Source organism: Pleurodeles waltl, chromosome 10 (assembly GCF_031143425.1).
Source record: "Pleurodeles waltl isolate 20211129_DDA chromosome 10, aPleWal1.hap1.20221129, whole genome shotgun sequence".
NCBI classification, from domain to species: domain Eukaryota; kingdom Metazoa; phylum Chordata; class Amphibia; order Caudata; family Salamandridae; genus Pleurodeles; species Pleurodeles waltl.
The window spans coordinates 342,293,473-342,311,655 of NC_090449.1; the positions used below are offsets into that span (position 1 = coordinate 342,293,473).

Below are 18,183 nucleotides of genomic sequence, written 5' to 3' on the forward strand. Positions count from 1 at the left end.
GAGCCCCCCAGTGCTCCCTGCATCGAAAACTGGAGGTTACAGAACAGGCAGTGCTCGTTCTTGTGAGTGCCAAACAGGTCTATTTGAGGTGTTCCCCATAACCAGAAGATGTGAAGTACCATCTCCGGATAGAGACACCACTTGTGGTCAGCTGAGAAGTGCCTGCTGGGACTGTCCGTACATATGTTCAGAACAGCGGCCAAGTGGTTTGCCACAATGCAAATCAGACTAAGCTCAGGACCAGAGTCACAGAGGTTTTTTGCCAAGAAGATTCAACCCTACTCCTCACTGTTTGTTGACATACTACACTGCGGAAGTGCTGCCCATCAAGACCAGAACTGAATGACTGCAAATGGAAGGGATGAAGGCCTTAATAGCCAGACGTATCGCCCTCAACTCCAACAGATTGACGTGAGACAACTATTATTCTGGAGGCCAAGTCCTCTGATCTCCAGATCCCCCAGATGTGCTCCCCACCCTAGAGTAGAGGCATCCGTGATCATGTTGGCCACTGGTGGTGGGAGACAAAAACATCTTTCCTTGTGATAGACTGCTATCCACAACCCACCATCGGAGATCCACTGCAGTGTCTCCAGAGATCTTGACTGACTCTCTGAGATCCCCATTGTGTTGAAATCACTGCCAGCGGAGGCACCACTGTAAAGCCCTCAAGTGCCAGCATGCATGAGTGACCAACAGAATGCAGGATGCGAACAGACCGAGCAGGCGTAAGATGTTTAGGACTGGAACAAGCGCTTCATTCTGAAATATCAGAATCATAGCCTGAATATCTTGAATCCTCTGAGGAGGAGGGTAGGCACGATTCACTATGGTGTCCATCACTGTCCCTATGAAGAGGGTGCACTGAAAAGGCTCCAGGTGAGATTTGGTTACATTGATGGAAAAACCCAGATTGAACAACAGTTGAGTAGAGTTGTCAAATACAAGTGATGCTGCACCAACTCCGGAGAAATAGCTTGGAGCAATCAATCATCCAGGTAAGGGAACACTGGTATTCCCCACCATCTGAGATGTGCCGCAACCACTGCCCTCACCTTGGTGAAGACTCAAGGTACGGAAGTAAGAAAAATAATAATTTAGTTATACATCTACAAAATAAGGCACACATTTAATCTTTACATTATTTCTTTGCATGCACCAATCAGATGGTACTTGGGTCCTGACATTAAGGCACGTGCACAATTTATATGTGCTTCCTAAAAGTTACATTAGAAGGTACAAATGGAACTAGGAGAAGAAAGTTAACTGAAATTTGTGTTTGAGAGAAAGTGCAACATTACAATATGATGAATGTGGCGTAGTACTGTGTCACTGTGTTCCTTTCTCACTCATAAACACTAAGAAACCCAAGCCCCTTACCATTTTTCTTAGGCCCCCTCCACACCACAGCATCATCTGGTTTCTCCAACAGAAAGCCAATGGACATAAGTGAGATGCTCTTTTCCTGATCCACAAATACTGGCACCCATCCGCTGTCACACTGGTGCACATCTTTATCCTGAGCACTCAGCATCCGAGGTATGCTGGGACCACAAAGGTCAACATCCAGGATCCCCACCTACGAGTAAAATATGTGAGAGAACAAGCTGAATTTGGTGCGAGAAGGGGCCTTTACCACTACCAGAGGAAAGCAGTAGTACTAACCACTGTAGGGCAGACATAATACTTTTGTAAACAAGCAGGAATATTTATATGAAATCAAAATTGAAATGTTATATTGGGCCAACAATGTTGATTGCTAAGAGGGAACTATAAACAGTTGTTTGTAATTATCCAATATATTATATGTCGCAAAACTGAAACACAGCATTAATACTATGTGATGCTACATCATGTATAGTTTTAACTGGAGCAGTTTTCCCCTTTTAAAAAAATAAATAAATCTAACTATAGGTATATTTTGTGTATTTTCTTGATCCCCTCTTGAGGAATCCACAAACCCTGGGAACCTTTAGAATCCTCAGGATGTTGGGGAAAAAAAGACGCAAATTTGGTGTTTTTTTTTTTAACTGTTCATGTGATGTCTATCTGTTAATCTGTGGGCCTGGAATTTGTGAAGGACAGCTTGGAGAGTAACCCACATAAAATACAACTTTCTGTATTTTTCTGCTTTTAGAAATAAATACAGACAGGAAACACATTGCTTCGTGCCTGTATTTATTTGTATAAATCAGTAAAAACAAAAACCTGGGGGCCTTTGTTATGAGACAAGCTACTGAGTTTTCACACTTTCAAAGCAGAAGTGTCGGTGAACGAGCCCCACAGGACATTTGTTTGGCTTATAATTTCAGGAAACTTAGGCAGTATTCTCCAGCATGTTTGCATTAGTTGCTTACTCAGATTCAAGGAATGTAAGCCTCAGAATAATCCACGGACACCCCCAACATGCATCCACAAACTTGAAGAAGTTGGGTATAGCAAAGTGAGTGTGCTGAAGACGTATGAAAGAGATGTTTTCTTGAGCTTCAAGTAGCTAGCGATGGAAGGCGCTAGTGTAGGTTCACTTGGGGAATATACAGGATAAGACAGGACTTTGATAAAGGTAGTACATGCCATCATTCACCTAAGGGATTCAAATCCACTGGTGCTACACTTAACCCGATTCTGAATTACTCCATCATTATAAGCACACTAAGAAGATGGCTCCAAAATCATACAGAACACAGCAGGCAGCCTCCTCTCTCAACATCCCAACATGCACACACACAGTACCTCAAACAGCTTCGATGACTCCTTATTCACAGCTCTTTTCAAACTCCTGAAAGACATTCAAAGCCTCATACAGCACTAGTCATCATATCTTAATACTGCCTCAGATTTCAGGAAGCCTCCAGACACATTTGCTCTGACAAACTTGTGCACATTCAATGCATATGCTGGACCGGAACAAAGAGAAGTGACTTCTCCTAATTGGCTCCAAACGGGAGGAATTACCTGCCTCTACACATATGCGCAGTCTCTAAAATTAGTGCATTCCACACGAAGCTCAACACTGGGCTCTTCGATTAGGCTAATCTATGGATCAGTCTTGACTGCTCTTGTGCTGCTGACAGGATATCCACTTGGGGGATAGAGCACTCTGTACCCAACTCTGCACATATAAGTAAACTGTTTGTCTTGCTTGCCATGTTCATCAGAACTTAGTATATGTCCAGTTTAGTGTATGGCAAATGTATTATAATCATAGCACTGCACTTAACCGTGGTCATGACGTATGCTACTTACACATTGACTACCCTGTGTGTCAAAAACTAACTTTCTTCGTAGTTTATGATGTGCTCTTCAGGGAACTTATGCAGTATTCCCGAGCCTATATGCCTTAGTTTCAAAGGTAGATATGCACACTCAGTTGATCAATGTAGGCCTCAGAAGGCATTCTCAGACGTCCACGACTTACACCCACAAAATGGAATGAGTTGGATTTACCTTAGTGAGTGCGCTAAAGATGCATATAAGACATGTCTTCCCAAACCACATGTGGCTGTCAAGGATGCTATTAGTAAAGGTTCTTAGTCATGCTTTCAATATTGTACAGAATGGAGATGGTTACTTGACAGGTGGCAATAATGTACTCAAACTGTTTATTTGTGAAGGCTGTGGACGCACCAACTGTCAACTTGTCTTGGCATATTTGTTTATAGAGGTTTCTTTGAGGTGTGTTTGTATGAAATTTGGTTGATCACTAGTTGAGAGGCTGTATTGAATGGGGATTCCGTCCTATGGCATATGAATGTGATGGGGCCTTGAATGGCAGCAGTTTGTTGATGAGAGTGCACTGATCTGTTGGACTGGGCTTGTGGGCGAAGGTATGAAAGTCTTGTGTGTGGTGTGTGGATAGCCTGTAAATGGACCATAAAGTGGTTGGGGTCTTGATGGCTTTATGGCTTTATGGCTCACCTTCAGTAGTCTTGGTTTCAATATTCAGATACTTTGATAAGTATTTGTGCTTTGAAGGAAGCATTTCTGGAAATGCTAAAACCAACCAGTATAAGTGGTGACTTATTAGTACCAGATTTATATCTGTGGCGCTAAGGATACTCCATCGCAATGGAGTCAGAATAGCCTTACCTTGAAGATAATGGTCTGGCAGCCAAAAATATATATAAGTGGATGGATCACTGGCGTAATCATGGGGAAGACTACTCCATCTATGGCGTTGTTGCACCCCTACCCTGTCTCACTGATGAAAAGGCCATCTGTGTACAATCTCTATGTCTGCCCTCATAACTTAGACGTGAAGACATACAGGTCAGGTTTCACTGCCCGACACTGCCTGGAAAACCATGGTGGTAAGGGGCAGTTAAAACTGAATAATGCCCCCCTTGTCATGTGAGATAACTGCCATAGTGAGAGGGACTTTTTTACCCCAAACCAGCTTTGAGATTCTGGTTTTCAAAAACTAAAAAACTAAAATTGATGGACAGTTCTGTGATTTTGATCGGGTACAGCGTCAAATGTAAACAGGCATTGATGGGAACCATTGTGACAGCAACTCCTGTCAAAAAATTTAATTGACCATCAGCTTATCGGTCATTTCTAAATTTGGCGGGCAGAGTAGTCTCAGCATAGCAGACATTAAACAGACATTAAGGGCCTGATTCCGACTTTGGCGGGCGGCGGAGGCCGCCCGCCAAAGTCCCGCCGACAAATGACCGCACCGCGGTCAAAAGACCGCGGCGGCCATTCTTACATTTCCGCTGGGCCGGCGGGCGCTCTCCAAAAGAGCGCCCGCCGGCCCAGCGGAAATGCCCCTGCAACGAGGATGCCGGCTCCGAATGGAGCCGGCGGAGTTGCAGGGGTGCGACGGGTGCAGTGGCACCCGTCGCGTATTTCAGTGTCTGCATTGCAGACACTGAAATACTTTGTGGGGCCCTCTTACGGGGGCCCCTGCAGTGCCCATGCCATTGGCATGGGCACTGCAGGGGCCACCAGGGGCCCCGCGGCACCCCCTACCGCCATCCTGTTCCTGGCGGGAGACCCGTCAGGAACAGGATGGCGGTAGGGGGTGTCAGAATCACGCTCCGCCGCCATGGAGGATTCTGTAGGGCAGTGGTAAACCGGCGGGAGACCGCCGGTTTACCCTTTCTGGCCGCGGCTGAACCGCCGCGGTCAGAATGCCCTTGGGAGCACCGCCAGCCTGTTGGCGGTGCTCCCGTGGTCGGTGACCCTGGCGGTCACCGGCCGCCAGGGTCTGAATGACCCCCTAAATCCTCCGCCTGGGCGACAGAGTCTTCTTGTCAGCCAAAATGTAAATATGACCTTTACAAAGAAATCCCTCTTTTTTCTAAATCTAAGCACCCAGAGGTGTTCCGCATGCTCTAACTTGCATTGACTCGGTTTACTTTCCCATAATATCCTATAAAACTTGAAAGTGGGTACAGGGCTAACATTTCTCATTTATGAACATTTTGGCCCTCATTACAACCTTTGAGGTCTTTTCAGTGCTGGCTTTATTTCTGGCTCTCGATTACGACTTTTCCGCTGGGCCAGCAGAAAAGTCACATCAACATTGCTGCCGGCTCGTAATAGAGCCGGCGGCAATGCTGATGTGCAGCAGGTGCAGTAGCACCCGTCACACATTTCACTGCCTGAAATTCAGGCAGTGAAATGTGCGACGGGGCTATGTTTGGGGGCCCCTGCACTGCCCATGCCAAGCGCATGGGCAGTGCAGGGGCCTCCAGGGGCACCCCAAGTCCCCCCTACCGACAGCCTTTCCATGGCAGTGTTTACCGCCGTGGCCAGGCTGGCGGTCGGGGACTCATAATCCCCAGGGCAGCGGTGCTTGCAGTAGCAGGCATGAGACCCAGCCACACAAGTGGGGCTGTGTTTTTATCGCCACAAGTAGGGTACTGCAGAGTGGTAAAAATTTAGGATTATGAGGATTATGACCGCCAGGCAAAAGCCTGGCGGAATAGTGGAGGGGCCGGCGGTATGGCTGCCAGGGTGATAATGAGGCCCTTTGAGTTGTTAATTTCTGTAACCTATTGAGATCCATAAATTGACAACCAACCAGTGTTTCCATGTGTCTCCACATAAAAACTAAACATAATTTGTGTGGATGGCCTAGCACTCAACTGGAAAATGCTAAAAACACAACATAGACCCATCATATTTATGCAGTGAAAATGTATCTCTTTTACATGGTGGGTATCTGTGGATTTTGGGCCCCAGCTCAGTCAGCACTTAGGCAAACCTGCACATTTTTGAAAACCTGACAACCAGGGGAGTCCAGGGGTGATTCTCACCAGGTAATTTTACCCAGAGCCCTTGCCAACATCAAACTTAGGTAAGAAACACATAATTTACTCACATTTTTCTGATGGAAAGACCTGGAATCCGTGGGGAGCCACAGGTTTCCTACCACCCTGAGTTCCCACATGTCTTCCAATAAGAACGGTTCCCCACTTGCGTGGGTGAGCCAAGAGAAGACAAAAAAAGGCACTAAACGGCTACGATGAGGCATACGCAATAGGGGTAGCTGCTGTATTTGGGGCCTTGGTCTGACACCACGCATGCAAACCACAGATGCTTTTGAAAACTAGACAATTAGGAGAGTCCAGGGTGGTGAACCTTGCATGGATCCCAATGATGTGTTCTTACCACAAAGCTCTGCAAACCTCAAACTCTGCCTAAAATCACACATTTTCCTTTCCATTTCTGTGTTGGAAACTTCCAAAGTCTGCAGGAATCCACTAAATTTTTATCACTCTGCAGTACCCTACTTGTGCCGATAAAAACACAGCCCCACTTGTGTGGCTGGGTCTCATGCCTGCTCCTGGAGGGGGTCAAAGCAAGGTCAAGGAGATCCCTCCGCAGCAAACTCCCATTGACCTTGGTTTGATCCATTGCCGTTTCTGTATTTTTTAGTCAAGGTTGAGGTTTGCAAGGGTTCTGAATATATATATATATTTTTTAAACACGATGAAAGCCACACAAGCCACCCCACCCTGGATATCCTTATGTGTCTAGTTTTTAAAAATGTACAAGTCTGCTACGTTTCTATAGGTGCCAGCTCAGCTACGGTCCAAAATCTAGAGCTACCCGCATTGGAAAAAAGTGTCAGTTTTCAGTGAAAAAACGTGATGTGTCCATGTTGAGTTTTGGATTATTTCCTGTCACAGGAAATGGGCCTACCCACACAAGTGAGGTACCATTTCAATCAGAAGACTTGTGGGAGCATAGAATAGTAGAACATTTGTTATTGGATTTCGCTGCATGTGTGTTTTCAAATGTAAGTCAGTGCATAAGAAGACATTTTGAAGAATACCCTCTAAATCATACGCTAGCACAGGTATCCACAAATACCACACCGAGAAGGGTCTAGCAGACGTAATGATATGTTGCTTTTGTAAATAGGCAATCATGACAAAAGGTTACAGATGAAAACATTGTCATAAATGGCAGTCTTTTTCCTACTCATTTGTATACAAAAATTAAAAAGCATACATGCAAAACAAAAAAAGTGTATTTCCAGTAATCTTAAGGTGTTGTTTGGAGAAGAATGGTTCAATATTTAACATTTATTTAAAGTTAATATTTCAGTTGGAAAAACTTATTACTCACAATATTACCTTGATGGAAGAAGCATTGCAGGTATGGCTGTTATGCAATTTACCCATTTAGATATACAACTGCTGGCAATCCTGCCTAATGTAATGTGGTGATCACTGTTGGCAATCTTGGATGGTGCGGTCACTACTACATCACTAATATCAGTGGCTCTGAGTGATTTTCACTGAACATAAGTAGCTTTTGTCACAGAAAAGGTTGGAGTCCCCTGGTTTAGATTGTGTTATGTTGAGAATCCACAGAGAGCATGATGTACTGCAACATGAATATTGTATATATTGAACATCATTTTACATATCTGAAAAAATCTATTTCAACGCCAGTTTAATTTTCAAATCCTAACCCTTCATAAACTTCTAAAATACAATAGAAGAACTTTATGCAAAATGTGCCTAGTGCTGCCCGCTGAAGCAATATAGAAACGGATAGTACTAGAGCACATGGGAGATGATACATTTTAACTCCTCTGTATTCCTGAATAGCCGCATGATCAGTAAAAGCCACACTAATATTTGAGTTTGCAGAAAGACTAGAGTGGATTGGGGAGGTGGACAACAATGTATCTCCTCTCTTCCCCTCTACAAACTACAGCAAGGATCGGAAAGGAAAGTTAGAGTGCGGCCATCTTTTTGATGAAGACACCTTCTGTCTTTCTGTCTTCTCCCATCAACATTCACGTCAGTACACATCCATCACATCATTTCCCCCACACAGGAGATTAAGGTAGAGAGTTTGTGGCCTTCCATTCCTACCTTTAATGTTAACTTCAACAAGCTGAGCCAAATAAAAGCACTATTGTTTCAAGAACATGTGGTGCTTACATCTGGCCATGAAACATTTGAATCACAAGTGACGAGGCCATCCGCCGAGATACAGTCGCTTTTAAATACCAACTTTTCAAGGCACTTTTGTGAACTTGCGAGACACATGTTTAATGCTTCCAACACCGCCGGTGTTGTGCACTTTTTAAAGCAACTGGGTCTGGTTTTGTCAGCACACTCCAGACTGTTCAGAGTAATTCCATCCTTTATACACTCGCAGTATTTGAGTGTTTTGGGGGGCATACCGCTTGTATTGGCATTTGATTGGCGATATTTTACTATTATTTTTCCTCCATCTAGTATGTTCCATTTCAAAGCAGAATGCTGGTGGAACTACCAAATGCCCAGCTGAGTCATGAACGTATGATACAACACTTTGAAGTATCTTTGTTGGAGGAGCTAAACAACAACTGGTCTTTGCCTTTTCTACCAGTGTGGTTCTACTGCGTGCAGTCTATGTTCCGCTGCCTTCATGCCCTTTCAAGAGTGCAATGGATGTGTATCCTGCACAGCAACTGGTACTATCTATGGACATGGATATTGTGATGTTCAGGCTGAGTGTTAGTTTCTGGAGCTGTCCTATGAGATTATGGTTGCTTCAAGATGCCTTTTATGAGCCATCCACGTGGATGTGGATGCCACAACTTCTATTATGTTTTTATTAGTCTCAATGACTGCGGGCACTGCAGAGGATGCTACTTCCTTAGCAGAAGCTGGGGCTTTAGATCATGTATGCTCCTTCGGTTTGCTCACTGAGGCTTTGATGGTTCTGTCATTAGAGGAAGCAGGATCCTCCTTGGATTCCATCAACAACAAAAGGCAACTCATAACTTGTAATAAATGCACATTCTAAACATATAGGAAAAAACTTTTGAGTGCTCATACACTGACACACATCGTTGCCTTGATATGTACAGGGAGTGCAGAATTATTAGGCAAGTTGTATTTTTGAGGATTAATTTTATTATTGAACAACAACCATGTTCTCAATGAACCCAAAAAACTCATTAATATCAAAGCTGAATATTTTTGGAAGTAGTTTTTAGTTTGTTTTTAGTTTTAGCTTTGTTAGGGGGATATCTGTGTGTGCAGGTGACTATTACTGTGCATAATTATTAGGCAACTTTACAAAAAACAAATATATACCCATTTCAATTATTTATTATTACCAGTGAAACCAATATAACATCTCAACATTCACAAATATACATTTCTGACATTCAAAAACAAAACAAAAACAAATCAGTGACCAATATAGCCACCTTTCTTTGCAAGGACACTCAAAAGCCTGCCATCCATAGATTCTGTCAGTGTTTTGATCTGTTCACCATCAACATTGCGTGCAGCAGCAACCACAGCCTCCCAGACACTGTTCAGAGAGGTGTACTGTTTTCCCTCCTTGTAAATCTCACATTTGATGATGGACCACAGGTTCTCAATGGGGTTCAGATCAGGTGAACAAGGAGGCCATGTCATTAGATTTCCTTCTTTTATACCCTTTCTTGCCAGCCACGCTGTGGAGTACTTGGACGCGTGTGATGGAGCATTGTCCTGCATGAAAATCATGTTTTTCTTGAAGGATGCAGACTTCTTCCTGTACCACTGCTTGAAGAAGGTGTCTTCCAGGAACTGGCAGTAGGACTGGGAGTTGAGCTTGACTCCATCCTCAACCCGAAAAGGCCCCACAAGCTCATCTTTGATGATACCAGCCCAAACCAGTACTCCACCTCCACCTTGCTGGCGTCTGAGTCGGACTGGAGCTCTCTGCCCTTTACCAATCCAGCCACGGGCCCATCCATCTGGCCCATCAAGACTCACTCTCATTTCATCAGTCCATAAAACCTTAGAAAATCAGTCTTGAGATATTTCTTGGCCCAGTCTTGACGTTTCAGCTTGTGTGTCTTGTTCAGTGGTGGTCGTCTTTCAGCCTTTCTTACCTTGGCCATGTCTCTGAATATTGCACACCTTGTGCTTTTGGGCACTCCAGTGATGTTGCAGCTCTGAAATATGGCCAAACTGGTGGCAAGTGGCATCGTGGCAGCTGCACGCTTGACTTTTCTCAGTTCATGGGCAGTTATTTTGCGCCTTGGTTTTTCCACACGCTTCTTGCGACCCTGTTGACTATTTTGAATGAAACGCTTGATTGTTCGATGATCACGCTTCAGAAGCTTTGCAATTTTAAGAGTGCTGCATCCCTCTGCAAGATATCTCACTATTTTTGACTTTTCTGAGCCTGTCAAGTCCTTCTTTTGACCCATTTTGCCAAAGGAAAGGAAGTTGCCTAATAATTATGCACACCTGATATAGGGTGTTGATGTCATTAGACCACACCCCTTCTCATTACAGAGATGCACATCACCTAATATGCTTAATTGGTAGTAGGCTTTCGAGCCTATACAGCTTGGAGTAAGACAACATGCATAAAGAGGATGATGTGGTCAAAATACTCATTTGCCTAATAATTCTGCACTCCCTGTACTTCCGGGTTTACAATAGTAGACCCGTTTTAATAATGAACAAACAATTCAGTGGAGCACATCAACAATCAATGTCTAAACTATCCATGCCATTGGCTCTGGGACAGAATAGAGAAGTTTTTTGATGTGCGATGTTAAAATTTGTTAAGAATTCTGTTATAGCCAAAGAAGTAAATTGTACCCCGTTGTCAGTAATGATTGTGGATGGTATGCCTTCAGTAGTGAAGGTGTCTCTTAAGAAGTTTATGAAGGATTCTGTAGTGATTTGATTTACCATTCTAGTGCCTACCCAATATGATTGGTAATCAACTAACACAAATGCAAACTGCTTCATTAAACCTTTATGGTTTATGGGGCCAATTATAACCAGTGCAAGCTTTCCCATAGTTTGTCAGGAACGGTTACAGGAGATATGGGAACACTGCGAATAGTCTTGGATTTATCAATGTTCGTGCATTTATAATACCATTTTTTTTTTACTTTTGACTCAACCGTGGAGTCCACGTTGGGAAAACAATAATGTTCTTTAAGTCTAGTTTTATAAGACTCCTCCTTAATTGGCCTTCATGTACTAGATCGTTGACTTTGTTTTTTTAGTTTTTCTGGAGATATTAATTTGTTTCTCATTATCAGGTCCTTATTAACATTGCCTTTGTGGCATAGTTCCAAGAATTTACGGATTTCTTCATTTACATCTTTGCTAGAATTGGGCCAGCCTTCTACTGTGTAGGTTCTCAGTTGTTGTGAAGTTTCGTCATTTGCAATACATTGTTTCAATTCTTTGGTATTAATGGCTGAGGCACTGATTTCCAGACTAGGATATTCAGAGGTTTCATATTCTTCTTCTTTATTCAAAGAAACTCTGAATAGGAAGTCAGCTGCCTTGTTTAGGTTTCCTGGAACATATTCTACACTCAAGCAAAAACTTTCCAAGCCTAACACCCATCTAGCCACACAGGGTGTACTTTTACAAGCACCTTTGGATGAAAACATATATGTTGGGGGTTTATAATCTATGCGTATTTTGAATTGCCAACCCCACAAAAAGATTTTGAAGTGTTTGATTGCACGCAAGCATGCTAGACATTCTATTTTGACTACTGAGTAATGCTACATTCCTTTCTTTTCCATTAATTATTTGGGATAGAGTGACCCCTATTCCTTTGTTACTGGCATCAGTGGTATGTATGATTTTTCCGTTGGGATTGAGGTTGCATAGCTAAGGATCTGTAAGTACTACTTCCTTAAATTTTTTCAAATGAATTTGGATGCTCCTCTAACCAGCTGTATTGGGTGTGTTTTTAAAAAAAAAAAAAATTATTTAAAGTTCTCTCGGGTTATCTGTTAGGCTCGCAAAATATTGGACGTATTTAGCCATATATTCTGCAAGTCTTAAGAAGGATTGGAGTTCATCTTTAGTTTCTGGAGCATGAGCTTTCTTTACTGCTTCAAGTTGTCCCAGTGTCCTTTCCTCTGGATCTGCACGTCGCTGAACAAAAAGCCCACCTTCCGGCTTCACCAACTCAGAAAGCTATTATAGCACAGTAATGCCAGTCGGGGGCAAGGGAATTAGAGTAGGGAACAGCAGGGAGAGAGATCTGAAAAGAAAAGGTTAGAACAAATATGCATTTACTAATTCATAGAAATGCAAATTATCAATAGACTCTTGACTGAATGCGTCTCTGAGACATCAGATGGAGACCCCTTTTGAATGAGGGCAAAGCCCCTTCTTTGAAACATGGAACAAGAATAAACTACGACCTCAGAAACAAGAGATGGCAAGAGCTTTGGACCACGATTACACTCAGAATATCAATCCTGTAACATCTCTGCATTCACAACATAAACCTTTGATTATGATCTGGAAAATCTCAAACAATTAAATATGCTTTTCACATCTTAAGCTTTTCAAAGAACAATGAAAATTATGATTTATTTTTCACTCATTATACTAAGGGGATGCTTTTACTCAAGTGGCCTAAATCACTTTAATGTGCTAAGACCCTTTTACTCCTGTGAATTGAAGCGCTTTGATTGTTGTGCCAAGAGCGCTCCACATCTGAGAACTGAAGCACCTGAATTGTCGCGCCAGAGCGCTTTACATCTGTGAACTGAAGCGCTTGAATTGCCGTGCCAAGAGCGATTGACATCTGTGAACTGAAGCGCTTGAATTGCCATGCCAAGAGCGCTTTACATCTGTGAACTGAAGTGCTTGAATTGCCGTGCCAAGAGCGCTTTACATCTGTGAACTGAATCACTTAAATTGCCGTGCCTAGAGCGCTTTACATCTACGAACTAAAACGCTTGAATTGCAGTGCAAAGAGCGCTTTACACCTGTGCTCTGAAATGCCTTGGATTGTTGCGCCAAGGCCACTGTACTCTGGAAACTGAAAACACTTTGCTTGTTATGCTAAGGGGCGCTTTACCTTTTGGAAGTAACGACTTCCTCCAAACTTGGATTTATCAAGGCCTTACAGCTACGAGTACGACCTACTCGTTTTTTAATGCACCGTGGAAACAAGGATACTTCGGTTGGATGACACTCTGCCATTCAGGAACTCTGCTCTTCTTCAGAGAAACCCCCACGAGGACTGGCTGCATCAAAGTCTTCAAAATAGTGAGCAACGTGCTTGGGTGTGGCTGGGCTTTATAGGCCTGCCACACCCCAAGATGGCTGCTGCCTCTAAATACATGGGAATTGTAGTCCCTTCATGGAATAGCACTGATAAGTGCATCTTGTCCACCAATGTCCTGAGCCTGCAGCTCTATGAGCTTTGCCACAGGGCAGACGATGCTGATGGCCACCTTTGGAACAAGAGGGGATGACAAGTGGTGCGCATAAAGCGCCGCAGAGTCGCGCAGCGGAGTTTCCGGCAAGACCTGGACCGCGCATGGCCTTATTCCTGACACAAGTAGGCATATTTTGGGTTTAAAACCATCTTTAGGATATGGTGTGTCCTAAGTAATCTACAGCACTAACTCCAATTTGACACAACCCTTTTTAAGGTTAGGTCTGCTTCTCTGAGTTTGGTAAGCATCCTATATAACAAATTGTTGTGTTCCTGTATAGTATTGCCATACACGAGGACATAATTTTGGAAGCATAATGTTTTAGGTATTCCTTCCACTATCTGCTGCATTATTTTTTGGAAAACTGCAGTTGTCGATGCAAGACCAAACGGCATCCTGCAGAACATAAATGTGCCCAACGGTGTGGTAAATGCAGTCAACCATCTGGATGCGGGGTGCAATTCTACTTGGTGATAAGCCATAGATAAGTCGATGACAGTAAAACATGTAGCTTCTCAAATGGTGCTTAGCATTACATGGATCCGCCAAAAGGGTGCCTTTCGACCCATGTATTATTGTTAAGATCACTTAAATCCACGCACAGCCTAATAAGACCATGTGCTTTTTTTTTTTTTTTTAGCTATCACAACTTGGGCTAACCAATCAGAACAGTCTATAGGTTGTATGACATGCAATTATTTAATCGGGCTGGTTCCGTTTTTAAGGGTTCCCACATCAAGTGCGTTATTGGTCTTGCTTTGTGCACAACAGGCTTTGAGTTGGCTTTCAGTTTGATTTTATGCTGGAATAGTTTTAGGATTCCTAGTTTTTTTCTGAAAATGTGTTACATATATGGTCACTAGTGATAGATTGGTTTACTGATAACACTTGCTGTGGATTCCTGGGATCTGATTTTATCCCCCATTTTTTTTTATGTTGCCATCCAAGGAGGTTGGAACCTTCCTCCACTACATACACTTTACTAACTGTTGAATGATTTTTGAAGGTCATATGTGTTTTAACCACGCCTTTGAGGGGAATAGGGTCTTTAGTATAACCACTAGGTGATATCTTTCAGGTTTGAAGAACTAAATCTTCATTGGTTACCATAGATTTAAAGTCCGATATGTTGAGAAGAGTAAATGGAGAACATGTTTCTGCAAACATTGTTTACAGGTTTACCATCTAAATACACATTGCACTCAGAGTATCTTATTTGGTATATGGGACTTTCATCTTTTATCTAAAGAATTATTTTCTTCACTACCAGGGATCTTTCGTTGGGTATATTACTTTCTTCTCCTTTCCCATTCCTAGATTCAACTTCGCATACTCTGGTGAAGTGGCCTTTCTTATTACATTTCCTGCAAGTGGCAGATTTGGCTTAACAATTGGAGTAATTAGCCAAAAGGTTGCTGCTGCCACAACGATTACACTTTGGTTTATTATTTTCATTCTCATTTCTTTGACGGGGTTCGTTTTTTTGCATCATTCTTAACTTTTATTTTACATATATTGATTTTTTGTTCTTCTTCTGTTATTTCTGAGATTTATTCAGTTGTGGTTGTTATTTTCTTCAAACATATAGCTGTGTGTTTTATTGATATAGCAATTTCTATAGCTTCATGTTGGTTAGGTTGTTTTTGTAATTATTTCTCTTGTTTTTTTTGGAGTTGTTCGTACATCACACCAGTTGATCTCTAATTAGGGAGTCATTCAATTCTTCAAATTCACACAATTTGCTTAACCCACGAAGCACTGCCACATAACTTGTTACACTTCTTTGTTTGCCCTGGACACGGCTGAAGAATTGATGACGGTCAAGTATAATGTTCATTTTGTTCCCAAATTGATTTTCTAATTTTAATAAAGTAATTTTGTATTCATCTGTTTCTTCATCCCCATCATCTTGTATGATTTCCGGTTCTGGAAGTGTTTCAAAAGTGTTCCTGCCATGTGTACCTAAATTGTTTAGTAAAATGTGTTGCTTCCTTACTGGGCTGAAGTTTTCAACCCCAATGGCTATAAGGTAAGATTAAAAAATGTTGCTGGCCTAGTCCTTTTCGGCTGATCCTACCTGGCGACACCCTAAACTGACTGTTGCACCCATACGGCTGTTCATAAGCAGTGCCTTCGGTTGACTTGAGCAATCGGATGCATCCAGGAACATCACCCAAACGGCACCTGCTAAACCGGTGGCCCCCATTGTCCTGGAGCTGCATCCAGCATTGCGACCCTCGTGGGGCTCTTCGGGCCATGTCCGACCTTGCTGTTCCAGCTGCCTGGGCTGCTGCTTGTAGTCTGAGGCATCCTGAACCGGGAAGCAGAGTGCTTCGGGCATGGTCGCCTCAATGGTGCTTGTCACGGATGCCTGCATCTAACATTGGACTGTTGACCGAGGACCTCTCAGGCCTGGATAGGGCATGTGGTGGTGGCCTGACTAGGTTTCCCTGGGTGTCTCTGAACACCTGCCCAGCAGTGGATGGCTGTCCTGGACAGAGCTGGGTGAGAGCAACAGGCATACCTCGCCCCAGAACTGCTTCGGGCCTCAACCAGACCCCACTGCCTTCTGGATTCATGCTGCAAGGACACATGTCACATGATGAAGAATCCCTTGCTATGCTGAATTATTCTAGCAAATGTAAGTCATTGCATCAGACTTTACTTTTCGATTCACCACTAGTCAACAGCACCATACTAATGATGCATTTGGGTGGGTGTTGCCTTACCATGCTACTCTTTTTTTTTGTTTTTATGGGGGAGTTTGGATAACAGATACTTCTGATGTATGGGATAAGAAGTTGTTGAGGGGTTAACTGTGGATTTGTTTGCTTTGATATGTTACTTGACTCTTTGTTCCACCCACACAGTAGACACATTGTCCTTATCCTGTGCGCTAGGCACTAACTGTTGTCTTTCGTTCCCACCACTGTACAGCTCGACCGGGGCCACTCAATGCCACTGTACAGTCCATGGTGCCCCAAGCTGACAGGGTGCAATGTCATAGAACGTCAACGGGCTTAATGATCGTATCAAAACAGGCACAGTTCTTCACTTCTCTAAATGTCATTTCCTGGTTGTCTTATTTTTAAAGGAAGTTCTGAGAAGGCCAGGAGGGTATTTTGCATTGTTAGGCAGAGAGGTCAGAGAGAGAAATGCCACTAGAAAGAAATAGAATAGAGAAAAGGGAATCACATGTCAACCTATGTTATGTCTTCTGATTCCACTACCCAAAGGGGACATTTTATATAGTGCAGGAAGGAAAAGGACGCCAGCCAGGAAACACCCTCTTACTAACTGGCTTTTGTGAACGGTCAGGAGCCACTTACCCTTTTCCCGGAATGTCGCAGAGCAAGGGCCAGCTCAGTTGAAATGGTGCTCTTCCCCACGCCTCCTTTGCCTGAAAGTACCAAAACAATGTGGCGGACACTAGACAAATTCCCCTGATCTGAAAGGAATAACACACAATGCATGGGTTTTAGCATAGATGGCACCACCCATTTTAGTTTAGTTTCTTTAGAAAGTACATTAATGCTAAAAAACCTAACTTCATGATGCCCTGACAAGAGCAAAACATATCAGAGATTAAACAGCAATATGTGGAGGCTGTTTTGTTATCCACAAGATTACTTTCACTTACTAGTTACATTACAGAGAAAGAATGTCCTGACTTATGAATTGCTCAGTCTGTGCAAAAAATCCTTCATAGGAAAACAAATAATCTAGCTCTGCCTGGACAAAAATCACTTTCATAGGAAAACAAATAATCTAACATACACATGCTAGACAAAATAAATTCAAGATCCTATTCAGTAAACTCTACACCCAGTAGAAGGGGCTTAAAGAGTCCTGGTACCTTAAATAAGTGTGTGTGGGAGGGGGGTAGTGTGGGTGTTCACAGGCACAAATTAACCACTGCATATAAAGTTTTGGTTTGCTCACATGATTGTCATGTGCTGTCAATTTAAAATCAAAATTACTTTGGGAACCTGCACTCATGTAACTTAGGGGAGGGATGCACACTTGCCAACTAAGTAGCAGACATTCCTGTCTCAATAATGAATAATGCAGCTGATGGCCTAATCCAGAATACTCCTCACTGAAGTACAATTTATTTCATGGCTCTATCATGTTCATTTAACTCTACTACTTCAAGAACTTGAAAAAGCAATTTGTTGCTAGTATGCATAAATTCCTTGCAATCAGTGAATTAGCATTAAAGTTGTATGCTAGATTATTATTTATTTACAATAAAAAAAAAAACACAAACACATCATTGTGCGCAATCCTGTTACTCTCCATTATCAAACCTTAGTCAAATATGGAAGGATTCAATGGCAGGACACTCTGTATCAAGGTAATCATTTTGTTGTATAATTACACATCAGCAACATAGTTTAACCTAGGTTTTTTTTAAATATATTTTGCGGACGTGTTACATGTTGACTCCTGAATACAACATTATTACAGTTAATGCATTATAAGAATGAAAAAATGTCCACTTT

General features: G+C 42.7%; 1 protein-coding gene across 2 annotated transcripts in view; it reads right to left on the reverse strand.

Moving 5' to 3' along the window:
* NUBP2 (NUBP iron-sulfur cluster assembly factor 2, cytosolic) overlaps nt 1-18,183 on the reverse strand; it is a 131,389-nt gene that overhangs the window by 96,800 nt on the left and 16,406 nt on the right. For both annotated transcript variants that reach the window (XM_069210561.1, XM_069210562.1), the window contains exons 2-3: nt 17,008-17,126; nt 1,381-1,579 (exon numbers count right to left, since the gene is read on the reverse strand). In XM_069210561.1, coding sequence (XP_069066662.1) covers nt 1,381-1,579; nt 17,008-17,126 — 318 coding nt within the window. The remainder of the gene's footprint in view (nt 1-1,380; nt 1,580-17,007; nt 17,127-18,183) is intronic.